The sequence below is a fragment of the Argentina silus genome (genome assembly GCF_951799395.1).
Source record: "Argentina silus genome assembly, chromosome: 13".
Classification (NCBI taxonomy): Eukaryota; Metazoa; Chordata; class Actinopteri; order Argentiniformes; family Argentinidae; genus Argentina; species Argentina silus.
In genome coordinates, this window is record NC_139667.1 from 17,060,214 (window position 1) to 17,080,833 (window position 20,620).

General features: G+C 41.8%; 2 protein-coding genes across 2 annotated transcripts in view; both read left to right on the forward strand.

The window, feature by feature from the left end:
• The first annotated feature begins 1,082 nt into the window (after positions 1-1,082).
• LOC310814390 (cytochrome c oxidase subunit 7A2, mitochondrial-like) lies at positions 1,083-6,557 on the forward strand. Its single transcript, XM_083683783.1, has 4 exons — positions 1,083-1,208; positions 2,090-2,179; positions 5,277-5,361; positions 6,331-6,557. Exons 1-4 carry the CDS (start codon positions 1,191-1,193, stop codon positions 6,381-6,383), a joined length of 246 nt encoding a protein of 81 aa, XP_083539909.1. The 5' UTR covers positions 1,083-1,190; the 3' UTR covers positions 6,384-6,557.
• A 2,592-nt stretch (positions 6,558-9,149) lies between these two features.
• col12a1a (collagen, type XII, alpha 1a) overlaps positions 9,150-20,620 on the forward strand; it is a gene marked incomplete at its 5' end in the record, with an annotated part of 62,740 nt that continues 51,269 nt past the window's right edge. The window contains 12 exons of the mRNA XM_083683317.1: positions 9,150-9,219; positions 12,702-12,818; positions 13,109-13,252; positions 13,789-13,845; positions 15,102-15,365; positions 15,562-15,726; positions 15,944-16,117; positions 16,421-16,711; positions 16,928-17,530; positions 18,569-18,847; positions 19,019-19,294; positions 19,595-19,867. Coding sequence (XP_083539443.1) covers positions 9,150-9,219; positions 12,702-12,818; positions 13,109-13,252; positions 13,789-13,845; positions 15,102-15,365; positions 15,562-15,726; positions 15,944-16,117; positions 16,421-16,711; positions 16,928-17,530; positions 18,569-18,847; positions 19,019-19,294; positions 19,595-19,867 — 2,713 coding nt within the window. The remainder of the gene's footprint in view (positions 9,220-12,701; positions 12,819-13,108; positions 13,253-13,788; positions 13,846-15,101; positions 15,366-15,561; positions 15,727-15,943; positions 16,118-16,420; positions 16,712-16,927; positions 17,531-18,568; positions 18,848-19,018; positions 19,295-19,594; positions 19,868-20,620) is intronic.

Here is a 20,620-nt window from a genome sequence, read left to right on the forward strand (position 1 = left end):
TTCAGGATGTATCTGGCAACCTCCACTTAGATAGTCACAAGAACAACAACATCCCCCCCTCTCTCCTGGATGCCCCTGTTTGCTCCACACATCGAACTGACAGCTGGTCATGACTGCTTTAATCATAGGAGGGTCTATCCATTTATGTTGTGATATGTTTGATTAATTGTTTTTTTATAATAATTCATAACATTATGTTGTTGGTTTCATTTATCTTAAACAGTTAAGTGTTTTCATCATTCCTTTTACTAAGGGTAAATTACACAATTAGTTCAGAGTAATACAGATCTATGCTTTTTAGCATATGATAATTTACCTAAAAGGAGGCACCAGCAGTAAATACAATGACATCAAATTAAAGTCTATTAGTATAATCTAAGGACAGTCCTACACCACTTCATGCACACACATGCTACAGTTGGAAGAGGGAACTCAGGTCCCATATCTTTCAAAGAAGCTACTAGAGCACCTTTTAATAAAGCAAAGGAGAAGTGGGGTTACACTAATAAATCTCTCCCGGATGCCCCCGCTTGCTCCACACATCGAACTGACTGCTGGTCATGATTACTTTCATCAAAGGAAGGTCTATCCATACTTGACAGAGCAGTTGTTCAATCACAGGAAAGTAAAGGTACTGCCTCCTATCACGAGACTTTGCATATTCATTTTGGCATAACATTGCCCCATAATTATCACGCATTGCTGTACGTCTCCTGGAGGCAAGAGCTCTCGGGGAGGCAGAAACAATACTGTCTCTGACCACTACGCTACTGTGCCACTGTTGTAAACTTTTCTATTCGTCTTAAAATCTCAGCGCTCTGTGTATTATTCTGAAATGCCATGTTTGTTAAATTAGGCAAATGGTTTGCTTTTTACATGAAAAATTAATTAAATTTGTAATCAAATTTTAAGTAGGCACTGCCTCCCTTGCCTTCTCGCACCACACGTCCGTGTTTATAGTGCAGGTTGGAAATCCTGCTTATGAGGTACACTTCTGGTACCAAAAATAAAAGGGGCGGAGCCGACTTCTGCATGATCCTTTTTGCAACCACCAACCAGAGAGCAGATTGCGCAACCGGAAAGTCGTGCCATTTTACAAAGGACCTTGGGATATCAGCGGAAGTGTAAGTGGCTACCTTTTCAAGTGTCCTTGTACATACTCACCTCGAAAGAGACAACAATCTGCCAAAATGTACAGGCATATTATGGTAAGAGATACGTTTTATTTTGTATTCAGTTAAATTATTTTAGTAAGATGTACAATGTCTTGAACCTTGGTTCACCCCTTATCATCTGTCAATCCCCTCAATGTGTTGTTATTCTAGATGGGCTTTAGTGCATTACTAAAATAGCTAGCTAGCTTCAACTGCCGGCTCTCAACCAACCTTGTTTTGCTCTGACTGAGACAGTTTGAGTCAGAGCTTGTTCTTATGATAATGTGCTATAGTCACAGTTATTTGGCAAACGTGTACAGTAACCATTGACCGAATACCCCGCGATAATATTAACACAACGGGGCTTCAACTACGGTTCACAATGGCAAGCGAAGTGACAGACAGAGATCTATTATTTAGGCAGGTCAAACCCGTTTTGACGATTTCTGGAAAATAACATTTAAATTGTCATCATGATATGTTGGCATTTAACAGTAGTATTTACACCAATAAACAGTATTTACACCAATACATCTCAAAATCACTCTAAAACGACCATTTATATTAACTACATATCCAGGAAGTTAGCTAGTCGCTATTCATTTAACCACCTTACAATACCATAGCATACATTGTTTCATCTTCAAAATCATCCATTCCTAGCTAAGTGTTACAGAATGTGCTGATTGCACGTACAGGCTTGTCACTCATGGCTATTTTTTGAACATGGTACACATCATCTGACCCACAAAGGGTGGGTAATGTAGCTAGCTGGGCCTATCTATTAATCATTGATATATGGCCTGGCTTGACAAACAAATCAAACCTAGGAAACTAACTAATGTGTAATATACATGAGGTTTTACAATGTAAACAATGCAACAATGATAAGTTAGGCCTAGTCTAAACATGTCCATGGATCTCTGTGTTCACAGAGTCTCCAGCAGCTGTCCAGGCGGACGATCACCAACAGTGCCCGCCGACAGGTGGAGAATACCATCAAGGACAAACAGAAGATGTTCCAGGTAAGTTCTATATCGCCATGGCAGGTAACTAAGGACCTGAGTTTTCCTCCTGTCAGGCATCATATATGGGACACACACACAACCTGTCCTCTGAAGCTGTAGTGCTGTTTAAAGCAACCCAGTGGCTCATAATACACTATGGAAGTCCATAGGTCATAAGCTGCAGAATATAAACATACAGTGCATTCGGAAAGTATTCAGACCCCTTCACTTTTTCCACATTTAGTTATGTTACAGCTTTATTCTAAAATGGATTAAATTATTTTTTTCCCTCACACACAATACCCCATAATGACAATGTGAAAACAACAGGTTTTTAGAAATTGTTGCCAATTTATGAACTCAGGTGCATCCTGTTTCCATTGATCATCCTTGAGATGTTTCTACGACTTGGTTGGGGTCCACCTGTGGTAAATTCAATTGATTGGACATGATTTGGAACGGCACACATGTCTATAAGGTCCCACAGTTGACAGTGCATGTCAGAGCAAAAACCATGCCATCAGGTCGAAGACCTCAGAGACAGGATTGTGTTGAGGCACAGATCGGGGGAACGGTACAAACAAATGTTGCAGTCTTGAAGGTCCCCAAGAACACAGTAGCCTCCATTATTCTTAAATGGAGGAAGTTTGGAACCACCAAGACTCTTCCTAGAGCTGGCCGCCCAGCCAAACTGGTAAACCCAATGGTCACCCTGACAGAGCTCCAGAGTTCCTCTATGGAGATAGGAGAACTTTCCAGAAAGACAACCGTCTCTGCAGCACTCCACCAATCAGGCCTTTATGGTAGAGTGGCCAGACGGAAGCCACTCTTCAGTAAAAAGCACATGACAGCCCGCTTGGAGTTTGCCAAAGGGCACCTACAGGACTCTCCGACCATGAGAAACAAGATTGTACCAAGTGTCGCATCTGGAGGAAACCAGGCACCGCTCATCACCTGGCCAATACCATCCTTGCGGTGAAGCATGATGGTGGCAGCATCATGCTGTGGGGATGTTTTTCAGTGGCAGAGACTAGGAGACTAGTCAGGATCGAGGGAAAGATAAACGGAGCAAAGTACAGAGAGATCCTTGATGATGAACCTGCTCCAGACCACTCAGGACCTCAGACTGGGGCGAAGATTCACCTTCTAACAGGACAACGACCCTAAGCACACAGCCAAGACAACACAGGAGTGGCTTTGGGACAAGTCTCTGAATGTCCTTGAGTGGCCCACCCAGAGCCCGGACATAAACCCGATCGAACATCTCTGGAGAGACCTGAAAATAGCTGTGCAGCGACGCTCCCCATCCAACATGACAGAGCTTGAGAGGATCTGTAGAGAAGAAGGGGAGAAACTCCCAAAATACAGGTGTGCCAAGCTTGTAGCGTCATACCCAAGAAGACTGGAGGCTGTAATCGCTGCCAAAGATGCTTGAACAAAGTACAGAGTAAAGGGTCTGAATACTTATGTAAATGTGATTTACATTTTTTATTTTGAATAAATTAGCAACAATTTCTAAAAAAACAGTTTTCACTTTGTCATTATTGGGTACTGTGTGTAGATTGGTGAGGGAAAAAAAGGAATTTAATCCATTTTAGAATAAGGCTGCAACATAACATAATGTGGAAAAAGTGAAGGGGTCTGAATACTTTCCGAATGCACTGTACCAGGAGACACTTGCCACTTTTGGAGACAGGCCAGAGTGGACCGGCAGTTTATTAATGGTGAACATGTCCAGTCCTATTCTATGGACTGTTTCGCCCTAAGGATTGCCAGGTAATTGCAGATAAAAAATAAACTCCTGCCTAACTCTGTTATGCCTTGAGTTAAATCACCCTGAACTGACTGGACTATTTCACTCCAAGCCTTTCAAGATAAATATTTAGACTCAATATTTAGTCATTTACTTGCATTTACCATTAATTAGCAAGCGCTTCAACTCCCCTAGCAATCGTAACATTGCTGCCTGTCCCCCAAAATTACGGGTGTCTCCAATTGTCTACATTCTGAAGTTTATGACGTATGGACTTTCATAGCGTAGAAGCCATTTTTGACATAATAACCACTTTGACCAGATGTTGTTTCAGATTCACATGAGGAAAAAGTGAGAAACAACAATGTTTCGGCTAATGTTAATGGTTAAAGCTTGTACTTTATCCCCAGGTTCTGGATACAGAATATTATTTTTCCTTCTTTGTAGCCTGACAGATAAGTATGTATGTATGTATGTAGTTTACTCCTAGGGTTCACTTGTAGTTTGGGCTGGACTGACTAATTGTTGCATGGAGTGTGATACGCAAACAGCCAATACAATGTACCAGGCTTCGCTGGTTCCTGAGTAACACCTAGATCATGCTGTCCATAGCTGACACATGTCCCGCTTTGTAATCCCAGATTTATGGTTGCTTCCCATCATACCGAAGCCTAGATTTTTACTCAAAGATTTAGTCTAGATTATTACAAATTGTGACAATTAAAAAAGAATGTTACTGTGACAGTAACAGTAAGTGTTTGTGCTTTTGGAGTAGATGTAAATCACTAAATAGACATTGTGATTGTTTTAATTAAAGGCTTTGCAGCTTACAGTAACTGTCTGGCACATCTGTTGAATAAATGTAATTATTCTGGTACTCTCAATATTTAGGGGGGGGGGGGCTAATTCAGCCATATCAGATTGTTATAATATTGCCATCTCCTCCAGCAGCAGCAGACTTAAAGATACACTACATATGTTGAATATCTTATTGAGTGTAGGATTATCATACTCCTATGATATAATTTCAATCAATTTCTTGCCTCATTACGACACAATCCTTAGTTTTAGGCTTACAAATTTTTGCAAAATAAACCTATGCTCATTGGCATTGGGAGGTTTGCCTCTTTTTGACCAATGAAATAATTTCTCGTCATTATTTCGGACTATTTAGGGTACCCCTTTAGACTCGAGCACCTCCAGAGGCATAATCCTTCACAATGTAACCGTTTTGTTTTTGGTAAATCTATGATGAAGATCATAGATAATACATTTCATTTATATAGCGCTTTCTTAGGACCCAAACATGCCGTTCTTCCCCATTATGTCAGAGGTATGATATGTATTTTTCTGTTTGCATAGGCAGATAATGGGATGCCAGTCCACCTGAAGGGAGGAACCACGGATGCTCTTCTGTACCGGGCAACGATGGCTCTCACAATCTTTGGTAAGATTTAGGCTATGATGTTCAATGAAAATGGCTTCTTAAAGGTAGACTCAGCGATCTGACAGCCAGAAAATAGCGGGGCGACTACTGGCTGAGATACAGTGCCTTACATTAACTATCATCCTTGCATTAAGATGGACTCAATTCAACTTATTGAGTGATTTGTTGATGATTTTTTTTGCATTTGAGCTAATTTTGAGAGTGTCGTAGCAAAGGGTCGGAATACTTATGTAAATGTGAGGTATTTCTATATTTAAATTTTAATACATTTAAAAACCTCTTTTTGCTTTGACATTCCGGGGTATTGTGTGTGGTATTGTAAATGTAATCCATATTAAATTGAGTCTATAACACAACAAAATGTGAAAAAAGTGAAGGGGTCTGAATACTTTCCAAAGGCACTGTAAATAGGAGAATTTAAGACAATGGGTGAAGCTGAAACATCTTGGAAGTAATTCCACTTCCTTTGGTGATGTCATATCGCTGCGTCTACCTTTTTTAGAACAACCCTTTTTCATTGTGAATGTCATGATTACTGGCAATGTATCACCTGTGCAGAAGTAAACAGTTCTGAAGAATCTTAAATAAAATGACCTGTCACCTGTCTGTATTTCATTTGCCGTTGGATGATGGCATTTCGTGTGAAGGCAGGATGCCAGGAAATCTTACGGAGCAACATTTTTCTTGTCAGAGCATCGCAGTGCAATGGCAAACAGATTTATTTTACCTAGGAACAAAAGTGTTTCAGCAGATCCTTTTTACCTTTACTGCTATGAGGCTTTTTAACACTTAGGGTTTTGTTATATCCATTGATGTGCTGCTTTTAGTGTTTGTGTGTCCTTTGTTGTGTTTTTATTGGATATTAATGTGTGTTGACTGTTGCGATCAAATTCCTACATTAGGGATTAATAAAGTACTATTTTATTTTATTGAGGTCAAATGCACTCTCTCCTTCTCATCTCTTTGCAGGGGGTGGATACGTCGTGTATGAGCTGTTGAGTGCTGCAATGCCCAAGAAGTAATGAGCGGCCTTGTCCATCTGTTATAAAATACCCTCTTCTCTGTTGTACAGATCTGTAATCTGGGAGATTATTTGTCCTGTCAATAATACCAATATGTTGCATGCCTGGGATCAATATTTATTGATTGTACAATTAATGAGCCGCAGATAATAAAACAAGACCCTCTTACTCATTCATATCTCTGTGAACTGAATTTGTTTCAGATTTGTGGTTAATTAATTTTCATTCAAATGTAATTTGTATAATATGGAGATACAGCTGCTTGGCTGTATCTCCATATCAGATGTTAAGAGTTCTAAACATAAAATGGGATTGACTTCTATGAACAGCTACAGTATATACACAACGCAGTAATGTCCCATAGTGTGCATCTGTCAAAGATTTGAGTTACGTTTATCTTACCATTTTAAAAGCAAGCCGCACATAATACAAACACCTGCATATATGTGAATACAATTATCGAGGATATTACACAAACAGTTTTACAGTGAAGGGGTCTGAATACATTCCGAAGGCACTGTATTATGTGGGTGAAGTTACGGGTGAAGTTCATTTTTGTAAGCGTTTCCCCATTTCAAACACTAGAGGGTCCCATTGACCAAGAAACAAACTAATTTTGTTCCCAATATTGAATGAGATTAAAGGGAAGTCTGTTGTGCGTTGAAGATTAATTTATCTATTTTTCAATAATCCTATAAAAGGTAACTCATTGTACACAGGTAACACTAAACACAAAATAATGCGTGAGGTCATTGATTAAATTCCACTTTAACGTCCATTAGTGAGAGTGACTTGGGAGTGTTAGCGTAAAGTGGGCATATCCCGAAAACTGGTTTGTTGGGCTGTGTGACCGAATCCGATTTTTGAAGTGACAACAAGTCAGGAAGTCAAGAAGTCGTGTTATACTTATCCGATTCATTTGATTGATTTACTGTTGTTAATTGTAAGACTATGCTCAATCTGGGCTTTTTTTAAACGTGTAAATTGACTTTCCCAATGCCCCGACGTGCGTGAAGCACAGTGTGCCCAAGACGGTTGCGCGCCTGTCCACTACGCGTGGTAGTTGAATCAACAAAATACTCAGAATATAAATCGCATTCGCCTTAACTCAATTATCATACCTCTGATCTTTAATTGATTGTAGTAATACAATCATGAATTTCTTTCAGTGAGAGAGAAATGGGTTTGGAATGAAATTAGGACATATTTGAGACCTCCTTTGTTTTAATTTCCTTAGGCGATGGGTTTGCCTTGCCAATTGTGACACGTTATTTAGACACTTAAAACTCTTAAGATCTTACGGAATGCAGAAAAGAATGCAGTTTCCAGAGGTGTATTCCCACTTCGGGGGATGTTTTATATATCAAACTATGGCAGGGTTTCGTAAAACCATACTATGGTAAAATGAGAGTTGGGAACAGCCCCCTATTAAGTGGCAGATTATGGAAAGATTCTTCCCACTTGGAAAGAGGCTTTCCTTCTTGGACATCTGCTGTTGAAGCTTTCAGTAGCCTGTGAGAGGAGAGAAGGGTCCAGCTAGAGCTCCTGAAAGTTCTTTATTAGTTTCTAGAGGGGGAGTCTTCAAGGGGACTGCGCTGAACATTTTGTAGATCATTCTGTCTTGATTTGACCAGGTGAGCAAGAGGGGTTTCTTTTTCTCTTATCCAGCTGCATATCAGAAATAATTATTCAAGATTTACAAAAATGAATTAGTTTAATTAAGTTAGCAGTTTTCTGTAGAGAATATTTTAATTCAAATGTTCATTGGATCTTAAGGCTGTTGATTGTTGCCAAGGAAATTGTCTATATGGTTTAGCCTTTTTATCCAAGACCTGAATATCGGCATTTCGACTGTTTTCTTTTTTCTGGAAATATCTGCTAGACATGTGAACTGTTTTACTGTTGAGTGAACGTTATTTTATTTTTAAAAGACAATTTCCTGTGCGTGAAGTTGATATGGGGTAGTCTGTAATTTGGGGCATATATTTAGGCAAAAGTCATATAAACTTGTTCTTAGCCATACATTAATTGATGAATTAATGTTGTAATAAAACGGATTTTTATAAAAATGGGTCTTATAATTAGGATACTCGTTATTGTAGCGCTTCTCTTTGTGTGTGGCACTGTGAATTCTTGCGAATGATCTTATTTCTTTGTATATAGTTTTATTACATATGTTTTTAGTTCCTCATTAAAATTCATTTTATTCTAGTTTGAAATGCTTGCTTCTGGGGCCACTTCACGTTTAGGGTATTTCGGAATAAGGTATGGCCTTCAGAGTTAGATTGATTGCAGTGCGCTCACCGGTGCCACTAGGCGGGGCGCACAACCTGTCGGACAAAGTGTTGTGCAGGCAGCAAAGTTTCCTGGCGAATCGGATTCTTTGCATGCTGCTTTGCTTTGTGAGAGAAATTCTTGCCGATCCGAATTATGATTAATTGCCTGATTTACAGTGAATAAAGACATGGGGGGGGGGTCTTTTATGAATAAAAATATGGTAATTATAATTTGAATATTTCCAGGGGTAATATCCATGTATGCTAATTTTTTGTTTGTTTATAAACAGCACTATTTTTAAACCAAACCTTGCCAGAAAGTGGCTCCTTTGCTGCAGATGGCCTTTTCAGTCACGCCAATTGTGTTAATTCGATTCCCTTTTACTCGTGACTTTCTGCCCACAGTCTGCCCATAGCCTCTCGCAATGCGACTAAACGCATCTCTTTCCTCAGATTCATTAATGCTCTGCTGACCCTGTAACGCCTAAATATGAAGATAAGGCTGTCATTGGCCGTGGCTGCCTTCGTTGCAGTGCTATTCTGCTCCGTCGAAGCTCAAGGTAAATGTGTCTCCCTATCCCCTCCTGCCAAACCCATTCACTCTCTCCCCCTCTCTCTTTCTCTCTCTCTCTCTCTCTCTCTCTCTCTCTCTCTCTCTCTCTCTCTCTCTCTCTCTCTCTCTCTCTCTCTCTCATTGTTTGAAGTTGCAGGCATTAGGATTTAGGTGATTGTGTGTGTGTGAGAGAGAGAGATTTCCTTGTAAGGTATGTGCATCTCTAATGAATAAAATGATACCCACTTATGTGTTTATTTTACTTGCCGTGACTTGTGTCCTGCACCTCTAACTTTGCTCTGTGATTTTTAGCTGACACCCATCCATGGAGTAGCCTATACACAGACTCTTTCAAGCCATTTCAGGTTCATCAATTGGACAGATATGTTGACTGTCTTGGTAGCTGTATATCTTCCATCCTATGCGTGCTTTTACAATAGAAGATAAGTACATGTTATTGTAAAACCAAAATTTGAATAATTACTTTACATCATATCACTATGTGTTATTAACTACCTCACCCACTCTGGCCCTGAGAATGACTCATTAGCCAAACAATAGGCTATGACCATTACTTAAAGAGCAATGTCAACCACTTTGTCCACAGAAGGCTACTGAACAATGAATCTGTCATCAATAACAATTAGTGACCATGACTTGTTGGAAACCATAGCCATAAAAGCTATTCCCTTATGCAAAGTTGGCAAGAAGTACTTAAGAACCTTGATTTAATTTTCATTCTTTCTCCTATTGTGTGCTAAAACAAGAGATTAAGATATATAACTAAAGTTTATATTCCTCTCAGTAATTGTAATTGAACTGAAGTTACAATAGCTGTTTTTGTCCCAGCTTGTATTCCCAAAACAAAATTAAGGAGGCAAACAAATGCATGAAATATTGAGATCACATGTTTATATGTTCCAGAGGTTTAACATCTTGAGGAATGAAAAGTTTTCCTAAAATGTTTCTGAATGTCTGATTTGATAGGCAAACATTTTCTCACCAGAGAAGACAGAAAAACCCACAATGGAAACGGCGAATGGAAAGTTCAGATTCTATCCCTCTAGAAAAGCTTTTTTCAGGTCCAATGTCTACTCCCATATATCTTCACTAACGGAATGGAAAGATGTAATATGAGAATCGCAAATTAATCCTCAGACAGCGCAAAGACAAAGAGGGCCTTTTCAGTCTTCTTGCGGGCATTTTCAAAAACGCTGAGTTGCAATCCATATGGAAAGTTAATTTGCAGTAATGTTTAATGTCAGCACATGTTGCCGAATTACTTTGGCATCTGTTCCTGCCGCTTTGGGAGAGTCTGGCCTCTTTCCTCTGCTGCCTGGCAGTAGAGGCGTCCAGGATGAATGCCTGACGGGGCTGGAGATTTGAGGTTACTGACAGTAGCCAGAGTCTGGCCCATGGGAAAGACTGAGGTGTCCTCTTGGTTTCTTTGCTGCTGGGATATGCATCCATACCTGACAGAGGGGAGCCTCGACTTCCAACATGTCCAGCGCTGATTATCTAGGATAATTATTTTCAACTTCATTTGGCTTTGAGAATGTTTTTAGAGTTCAATATGGTGAGGGGGGGTACAGTCACTGAAAGTGACTGTATAAGAACACATTTCTTTCTTACGACGATTTATCGAATAAAAGTGCTTAAACAGTTTGGAGCAAGGTAACAGAGCTCTGTACTCTTGTGAGTGAAGACCCTCACAACCCCTCCCCCCCCCAACCCCTAAAGTGCACTTGTTGGTTCTGGTTGGAGACGGGCTCTCTTGGAGACATGAGCGGGAGCTTAACCCAGGCCCCCTTGAGTTGATGTGCCAGGTTGGTGAATCCTCCTTTACCGTGTACCAATACCAGCTTCTTCTCTTATTTTTGGGCTCAGCCTAGGTCATTATTTGTTGTCTGCCTGTGCATTCCGTGTGTCCTGAGCTGTGGCTTCCTCAGCGTGTATTTTAGAATGATATTCTTGCATCCCACTGCCCCAACCCCCCCCCCCCCTTTCTCCTCAACAGCTTGCATGATACTCTATGATTCAAGACATTCCGTGCATGTACTGTATGCCTTCCCTACATCCTAATCCACCATCAGAGAGGACATGCACTGTCTGTTACAGCATCTCACCACCTTACTTGTTTTTAAAATAGTTCTCAATTCTTCAAGATTGGTTTATTGTTATCAACTTATTTTCCTTGTATATTCGTAAGTTTACTGAATGACCCACAACACAAGCACATATGTACTCTGTCTAAACAAACACAAGTACTTTTCAAACACTTTTTTACATCTTTGTTTATGTACTAAATAACAAACCCCTATCCTTTACTCACATGAAGGTTAAACGTTTCCCAACAATTAGCTTAAGTAGGAAGCATGCAAATCACCAGTGAGGAAGAATATCATTTTAAAATATGTTTATTATTTCTCTATGTGTGGTCCGTATTGTACATGGAAACTTCCGTCCAATTCTTGAAGTTGTTCCAAACAACTTTCTCATGTACATAATGCATGACGCTGTGACAACCAGCTCAATGTGGACATGTGTGTTGTTGTTGTTGTTGTCAGACTGCATCAGTGGTTGTTTTTGTTTGTTTATTTGGATGTAATGTACATCATTTCCCTCTGTATCTCAACTGTCTTCTCCATTTTGATTGTTTAAGCAGTGTCCTGTCACCTCACACCATCTTGTGCATACTTTGCCAATGAAAAGAAAGTACACAAAAGTCTTCAACGACGAATTGTGTATTCTTTTTAAGAGGTTTGCAATGGATGTATGCCAATGACTTGTGCTCGAGTCTTAATATACAAACACATAATTTATTTTGTCAAAATGTGTGCATATATACTCTGTATATATATATATATATATATATATACATACATAGCATATGGTATTCAATTCTGCCAATGCTTTCTCTCGACATTATCTGGCAACTTTGATTCCATTGTATAATCAATAACTTGGGAATGAAAATGTTGTTGTATTTGTTGTGTTGTGAAATCAACTCCCAATAGTTGAGAGCAATTAGTTCGGCTGGGCTGGTTAGGGCATGCGTTGCATTGATTGTACTAAGCATGTGTTGGATGGTTCACTCAATGTTTGCACTCTGGGAAGTCTGTGTGGGGTTGGTCTGTGTTCATGTTGTGTATCCCCTGACTTCCTGGTGCTTGAGTTGCTGACCAGGTGCTGACCTGGTTGTGCAACTCAAACAAATGCCATTTTGCTCCAAAATGGCTTCTCACACACTTTATAAATGTTATTCTGTGTTCTTTTTTGTTTCACTCTTACCATGGATGTGGGTTCTTCTTGTCTCCCCAACAATGAATCTCTCTCCACGTCAGTCACTGAAGTGTCTATCATTGGGATAAATGTGAATGCTTCATGAAATACTATGCTGAAATATTTTATCACATTTATTTTATATTCATATCCACTTTTTTGTTTTGCATCTGTGTGAGTTAACGCTAGTTATTCTCTTGTTTCCAGTGGAATCCCCCTCAGACTTGAAATTTAAAATTCTAAATGAGAACACAGTGCAAATGTCATGGAGAAAACCCTCGTCAAGGATACAGGGCTACAGAATACAAGTCGTATCAGATACAGGTTAGTATTTGTTGATATCAACTTATACATTTGTTGAACTCTCCATGTCTAGTCGTCATTTTTCATGGCGTGCCATATGATCGTTTATAAGATTTATAAAATGTTTTGCTACTTTGTTAGAATGAGATGTGAATAGCAGTTTTGTTCTGACAAACTTTACAAATACTGTATTCACACCCTAGTAGTCCCCACTTACAGGATAGTAGTTGCATCCTCTTGTCTGTCTCTATCTCTACATGGTACTGTAACTGTTGATCTAATATGTGAAATACATACTCCCTGTACCTCAGATGAACCAGCCAGAGAATTAAGCCTCCCTTCCACTGCTACAAAGACCTCCATCACAGACCTAACTCCTGATCGGGACTACTCTGTGTCCATTAACTCCTACGATGGCACTGAGGAGAGTTTACCCATCTTCGGACAGTTGACAAGTAAGTGCAAAGGATTCTGATAACATAAAATCCATTTAGCGGATGCTTTTATCCAAAGCGACTTATAGTCAAATGAGTGCATACACTCTTAGTGTATATGGTCCCAGCGCATATTGATCCCATATCCTTTGCATAGATTGCGCCACGGTCTACCAACTGAGCCACTCAGGGAAATTAGCTGATATGGACTGATACAAACTGTATTGAACCACAGGAACAATGGACTCTATCTATGATGTAACTGCCAAGCTAGATGAAAAAGAGATTTTTTTTTTTTAATGGAACAACAGAGAGTTTATAGTGTTAGCTATAACCACATAAGAAGGAAGAAAAGAGGGAGAAATCACATGTGTTTGTTGAAACTTGACTCACACTCTGTTTATAGCTGATGAACCAGGGAAAAATATATTTGTACATGTGGTTTATATCCCATTGAAGCAGTTTTATAATGTGTTGATTTTCCTACTTTTCCCCCATGAAAAACACACAGCACACAGAGAAGCAAGTATAACCATCCAATTTCTCTTTTGTTTCAGTTCAGTCCAGTAACACCAGTGGAACGGTGAGGAGGCCCCAGACTTCAGATGCAATCAGTGAGTATGTTTACCACAATGTCAACCGATGTCAATCTACGCTATGTCTGCTGTCCACGCGCATAGCTTTCCAATTCCACCAGTCCCACATTTTTTGTGTGTTTTTCCATGGACTTCCATCATAATATATTTTCCCCTGGAATCATTTGCTCAGCCGTTGAGTTGTCACTGCGTGAACAGACAGGGGGTTCCGACAGTGGCTGGGAATGTACACATTAGTCCCATAATTGAAACCAGTCTCTTCACATCAAAAATGGAGTCAAGGCTAAGACAGGGCCCTGTTATGCGTTACGGAAGGTGCTTTTTTTTCATGCTACCATAATCCAAGGGGAGTGATGATGACGTCACTGTCGTGCCAGCTCCACGTACGTCCATCCTTTTAAATGTTGAAAGAAGTGGAAAGAACTCGACTAGAAGTCTGTTTTTTTACTGGAGTTCTGTGCCTCTCTCTTTCTCTCCATGTGTCCACTCTGCAGGAGTGACAGCGAGACACGCTCACTTTTTCCCTCCATCACCATGTACTGCTTTGAGTGGAAACTGAACCCAGAGGTCCAGATGCTCCAACAACCCATTGATGCGAGTTATTTCTGGTAGAACACTCATAGCGCTCCTTTCACAATTGGCCTAATTGCAGGAATCAATCCATAAGGCATCGTTTTTGATGTTTAGTCAAGAAATATGTAAAAGATCCCTTCAGAAGGCGAGAACAACAAGATGTGAAGAGCACATACGAATAAAGAGTCAAGTAGACCTAGGGGATCTAAGATTAAAGACACTCCTAGAAGTCCTGCCAATTATTGTGATGGAGTCATCCAATGGAGGTTCCAGAGAGTTTGAGTGATCCATGATTTAAAATCCACCAGGGTTCGAAAACATAAAACCGAACATGGGCTTGGTGAAAACCTTGGTGATTATTTGGTCCATAAAACCGAGCCATACCATTGCACTGTTTGGCTTTTGAATGGTTCCTCCTTGGATGTCGAAACATGTGCTTGAACTTTGATCTATTGCAGTCTCTCCAGCGATCTGTCGGACAGTTTCATCTCAATATAGCACCATGTGTGTGCATAGTGTTCCGACCATAGTGTTGCTATATTGGCATCTCAGTGCTTACTTTGCCCCAAGTGTGTGATGATCTGTGGCTAAAAGGAGCATGCATGATGCTTGTATATCTTATATAACTGTACATGACTCTCTCTCTCTTCACCCTCTATCTCTCTCTTTCCCTCCTCCTCCCCCTCCCCCTCCCCCTCTAGAATGTTCGGTCAGCGCCATAGCAGATCTGGTCTTCCTAGTGGATGGCTCATGGAGCGTTGGCAGGGAAAACTTCAAACACATTCGCAGCTTCATCAGTGCCATGGCGGGAGCCTTCGACATCGGCGAGGACAAGACCAGGGTGAGCGTGGTCCAATACAGCACAGACACTCGCACTGAGTTCCCACTCAACCGCTTCACCAAACGTGGCGAGCTGCTCCGAGCCATCAACTCCTTACCCTACAAAGGAGGAAACACCATGACAGGTATACATGATAGGTGGGACTAATGGCCTACATGTGTATGATTGAATACAGAGCGTGGATATATAATGTCTTTAGCAATGTTCTAATAGAATGACCTGAAATAAACTATTTTCCATTGTTATCGATGCATGATTCATGCAGACGTTGGAGATCCACACATTATGTCCTGGTAATACATGTTTAAATCTATCTCCAGGGGACGCCATGGATTTCCTGCTGAAAAACATCTTTACAGAGGCAGCCGGAGCCAGAAAAGCTTTTCCAAAGGTTGCCATGATCATCACTGATGGAAAATCCCAAGACCCAGTGGAGGAGTATGCGAAAAGACTCAGGAACATCGGAGTGGAAATCTTTGTCCTAGGTATGATTTAAACTATGTTGTCAATGAATGTTGTTCCCTCACATGAATGCCTAGTGCTCTGAGTTGATGTGGTATTGGAAACTATTCTTTAATTTGTAACCTTCAGATAATCCCATGTCTCAGGGATATTGTGAGATGCCCTTATCATAGTAAATTTGAATCTAAACATGTTTCTTTGATCATGCATTTTCTGATCTGATATTATTTCACCATATAGGGATCAAAGGAGCAGATGAGGATGAACTGAAGGAGATTGCCTCTACTCCCCATGGAAAGCATGTGTACAACGTCCCCAACTTTGACGTGATCAAGCAAGTAACGAGCCAGCTCATCACTGAAGTGTGCTCCGGTGTGGAGGACCAGCTGAACTCTCTAGTGAGTGGAGAGGAAGGTAAGATGTTCCAAAGGCAACTTAATTTCATCAAAGCTGTTATGAAATTACATTTGCACTGCTTTTATTTAAAACTGCATAGAAAACATATTGTTATTGTTGGTCGTATGGAGAAGTAAACAAATATAAAAAAAACCAGCTGATATTCTCTAATGTCCTGTGTCAGCTATGAACATATGAAAGAGTTGAGTGATGTGAAAATAACTTTCTGACCAATTGACATACTTGAACGGTATTGTAAAGAGTTGCCCGGCCAAACTGTATCACAACAATAACACCAGTCTTAATTCTCTGTCCCTTTAGACGTGGAGCCAGCATCAAACCTCCAGGTAACAGAGATATCCTCCAAGTCTATGAGGGTAACGTGGGACGCCTCCCTTGGTGATATCACGGGCTACAAGCTGACTCTGGTCCCCATGCTGGCTGGGATGAAGCGCCAGGAGCTGTACGTGGGGCCCATGCAGACCTCAGTCAATGTCCGCGACCTGTCCCCCGAGACAGAGTACGAGGTCAGCCTGTTCGCCCTCAAGGGCCTGACCCCCAGCGAGGCCGTCATGGCCATGGAGAAGACCCAGCCCGTCAAGGTTTCACTGGGTGAGACAACGCAACAGCACACCAGAGAGTCAAGGGATTGTTCATGCGATCTCCAATGCAGTATCTGTTCCACTACTCAATAGATTCACTTCACTCACTCCTCACCAACCAAAGACCAAATGGGATGACTTTATCAGCTTGTAGTTGCCTCATATATTTTCCTTATATTACAATGCCGTCCAGATAGATTAAACATGATTTACTGTCTCTCCTCAGAGTGCTCTTTGGGAGTGGACGTACAGGCCGACGTTGTCCTCCTGGTGGACGGCTCCTACAGTATCGGATTACAAAACTTCGCCAAAGTCCGAGCTTTCCTGGAAGTCCTGGTTACCGCCTTCGATATCGGACCAAACAAGGTCCAGATAAGCTTGGTCCAGTACAGCAGAGACCCCCATACAGAGTTCGCCCTGAACACCCACCACGACATCAACGCCGTGGTCAAGGCTGTACGCACCTTCCCCTACCGTGGCGGCTCCACCAACACCGGAAAAGCCATGTCCTATGTCAAGGACAAGATCTTCCTCCCCAACCGCGGGGCACGAGACAACGTCCCAAGAGTCATGGTGCTCATCACTGACGGGAAGTCTTCTGACTCCTTCAAGGACTCTGCCACCAACCTGAGGAATGTTGATGTGGAGATCTTCGCCGTGGGGGTAAAGGACGCAGTGAGGTCTGAGCTGGAGGCTATTGCTAACGCACCGTCCACCACCCATGTGTACACGGTGGAAGACTTCGATGCCTTCCAGAGGATCACCAAGGAGCTGACCCAGTCCATCTGCCTCAGGATCGAACAGGAGCTTCTCAATATCAAGAAGAGGAGTGAGTGCCTGCTTTAACTTACCCATGCGAGGACCCAGAGCTTTTTCCTGACCATAACTCAGAAAAACATCTGGCCCTAGTTATACTCTATGTTTAGTTATAATCTATTAATAGGGCCTGGAACTGTTCCTGGTCAGGTCACGTGACCAGGAAACTGGCATGGCCCCTACTTATAAGACATACCTGATCACTGTTTGAAGTTTACTCTGCTGGCCCCCATACTACACATGCTAGTTCACTTCAGTGGCAGCTGCCAAGTGACCTTTACGCATAGAGTGTATTATAATCTCTTGTTTGTGGTGTGAAGCAGAGGGTCAAAACTGTGTTGCTGTGTTACTGCAATTGGGAATCAAACCAATGACGTAAATACGTCTCCATTATACACAAAAAAAGCTAAATCTCCATTTATTTCCTAATGCTTGAGTCTGCTTCCTTTCTGCCCAGCTGGCTGTCAGTCAAGCAGACACAAGCGAACCATTCATTGTTTTAACTCTCTCCATAACTGCAGCATTCCTGCTTATACCAGAAAACCATATGCCTGCTTCTCAGGGGAGCTCCTTTACACCAGTTGTTATCATTTACTGTTTTCAAACACTATAGCAACTGTAGCAGCCAGTGTTATTCTGTCCTAATTCTGATCCTGATTCCAAAGGCAGCGCCGTGGCTACTTTTCAGCACCCCGGTAACATTACATCAGTTTTCTGTGCTGCAGTTATTGAGAATAATCCCTCTGTCCCCAGAACACTGAGCAATTAGAGAGAGTCAGGCATTGGCAACTGTCAAATGTTTTGTAATACAAAAGTGTCGCACTAGCAACCTCCTCAGCTGAATACACAGTTCTACTCTACATTCTGATGGTCAAGATAGTCATTGAAGAAAAATGTTCAGATGGGTCTATGAATGAAGTTGGAAAAAGTTATGGATTGATTATGACATATCCAGATGTTAATGTAGACAGACAGCTTTATGTTAGGCTATATGTTCTGTAGGGCCAAAACATAAATCTGACATTTAATTCAATGTAATCTTTCTCCTCAGGCTTGCTCCCACCCAAGGACCTTATGTTCTCTGAGGTGACATCCAGAAGCTTCCGCGCCACTTGGGCCCCGGACACCACCAACGTCCTGTCCTACCTGGTGCGTTTCCGGAAGGCAGAGGACGTGACCGGGGACTACATCTCCCTGGCAGTGCCAGCCGACACCCCTACCACCATCTTGCCCCACCTGACTCCTCTCACCACCTACGAGGTCAACGTCTTCTCCCAATATGACAAGGGAGACAGTTTCCCCCTGACAGGGGAGGAGACCACTCTGGAAGGTAAGGGGTTACACACATATTCTACTGTTTCACAGCATTGGGAAGTGAATATTTACCTTTCAGTGCTTTTCTTTTCTCACCATAAACTAAACTAATATGACAATATTGTCTTTGGGCTAGAATTGTGGTCTATTTAAAGTTAGCAAGCTACAAGTTCCTTCTCTATTCCAGAACAAGGCACTGTGCGGAACCTGCGTGTGTCGGATGAGTCAACAGACAGTTTCCGGGTGTCGTGGCAGGCAGCGCCAGGGACAGTCATCCAGTACCGTCTGTCATACATCCCCGTGTCCGGGGGTGGAGAGAGGCTGGAGGCCCAGACCAACGGTCCTGAGACCACCATCGTGCTGCATGACCTGTTCCCCGTCACCACCTACCGCGTGTCTGTGTCTGCCGAGTACACCACCAGTCTGGGAGACGAGATGCAGGTGGATGGCACCACCAAGGAAGGTCAGTCTGAGACAAGCTGATTATGCATAGTGGCTGCTTTACTCGAGATCAGGCAGTTCCTATTACCTAATGTTATAAGCCATTTTATTGTATAATTATGTCACTCGTAAACAACCAAACCAAACCAAATTTCAAACATTTGTATTATTCTATCTTGACAGGGACTCTTTCCATAGCTAGCTTGGAAATGTCACATAAAGTGATAATTCACTGCTTAAGATCCAATCCAACACACAAAGTTATGCATGTATTGTTTTTATGCTATGATTGTTAACCAATCTCCATCCTCTTTTCCCCTAGTCCGCGGTTCTCCACGGGATCTCAGAGTCTTCAATGAGACTGTGTCCAGCATGAGACTGTCATGGCAGGCCGCTCCCGGGAACGTTGTCCAGTACCGCATAGCCTTCAAGCCGGCCAACGGCGGGGAGAAGAAAGAGATATCTGTCAAGGGAGACACTACAGTCGCCCTTCTCAAGAACCTTCAGGTGGCTACTGAATACGAGCTGTTCGTCACTGCCCGCTATTCCACTGGGCTGGGAGAGCCGCTCTTGGGGACAGGAACCACCTTGGAAGGTAGAGGAGAAACTTACAATATGTACCTTTTGAAGCTTCCCTGCATGGCTTTAGTGTGAAATATGGCTTTAGGCCATTTTCACCGTGGGGGCTTGTGAAGCTTACAGCATTGTGTCCTGCCTCCTCTCAGAGAGACAGGAGCCACTTAGTAACGGCTTGTGAAGAGCTTTGATAGGCTCTGTTTCTCAGCTTTTCATTTTTTATGAAGGAAAGATGTTGGATGGCTTCTATTTGTGTAAGACCTTTAGGTTGGTTTGTTTTTTAGATGAACATGGAATTCTCTAGAAATCCCTCCTAGATAATTCAGATTAAGTCTGTTGTAATGCATATAGTGTTTGAATCATGGTGGAAACTTTTGCCAGGTTGGTTTGGTAAGGGGTTCATTAGGAGAGTTCTTTGGTGAGAAACTCACTGGAAATGCTGGAATGTGGAGCTTTATGTAATTCCTGTGGCAAAGACAGACTGTAGGTTAGGTTGGCTTTACCGCCCATGAAGCAGGGAGAGATGGAAGTGAGTTGGGGGACTCGTAAACCTACAAAAGCTCCAGGAACAGACACACATGCCATGCTGGCTCAGACAAACTTTTAATACACTCCCACCCGGGACACTTACCAAACACTTTATTAGGAACACTATACTAATACTGGGTAGGGCCTCCCTTTGCTCTCAAAACAGCCTAAATTCTTCGTGGCATTGATTCCACAAGATGTTGGAAACATTCCTTTGAGATTCTGGTCCATGATGACATGATTG

Coding starts and splice junctions, on each gene's coding strand:
- LOC310814390 (XM_083683783.1), top strand. Junction 2,180..5,276: donor ACAAACAGAAGATGTTCCAG/GTAAGTTCTATA, acceptor CTGTTTGCATAG/GCAGATAATGGGATGCCAGT. Junction 5,362..6,330: donor GATGGCTCTCACAATCTTTG/GTAAGATTTAGG, acceptor ATCTCTTTGCAG/GGGGTGGATACGTCGTGTAT.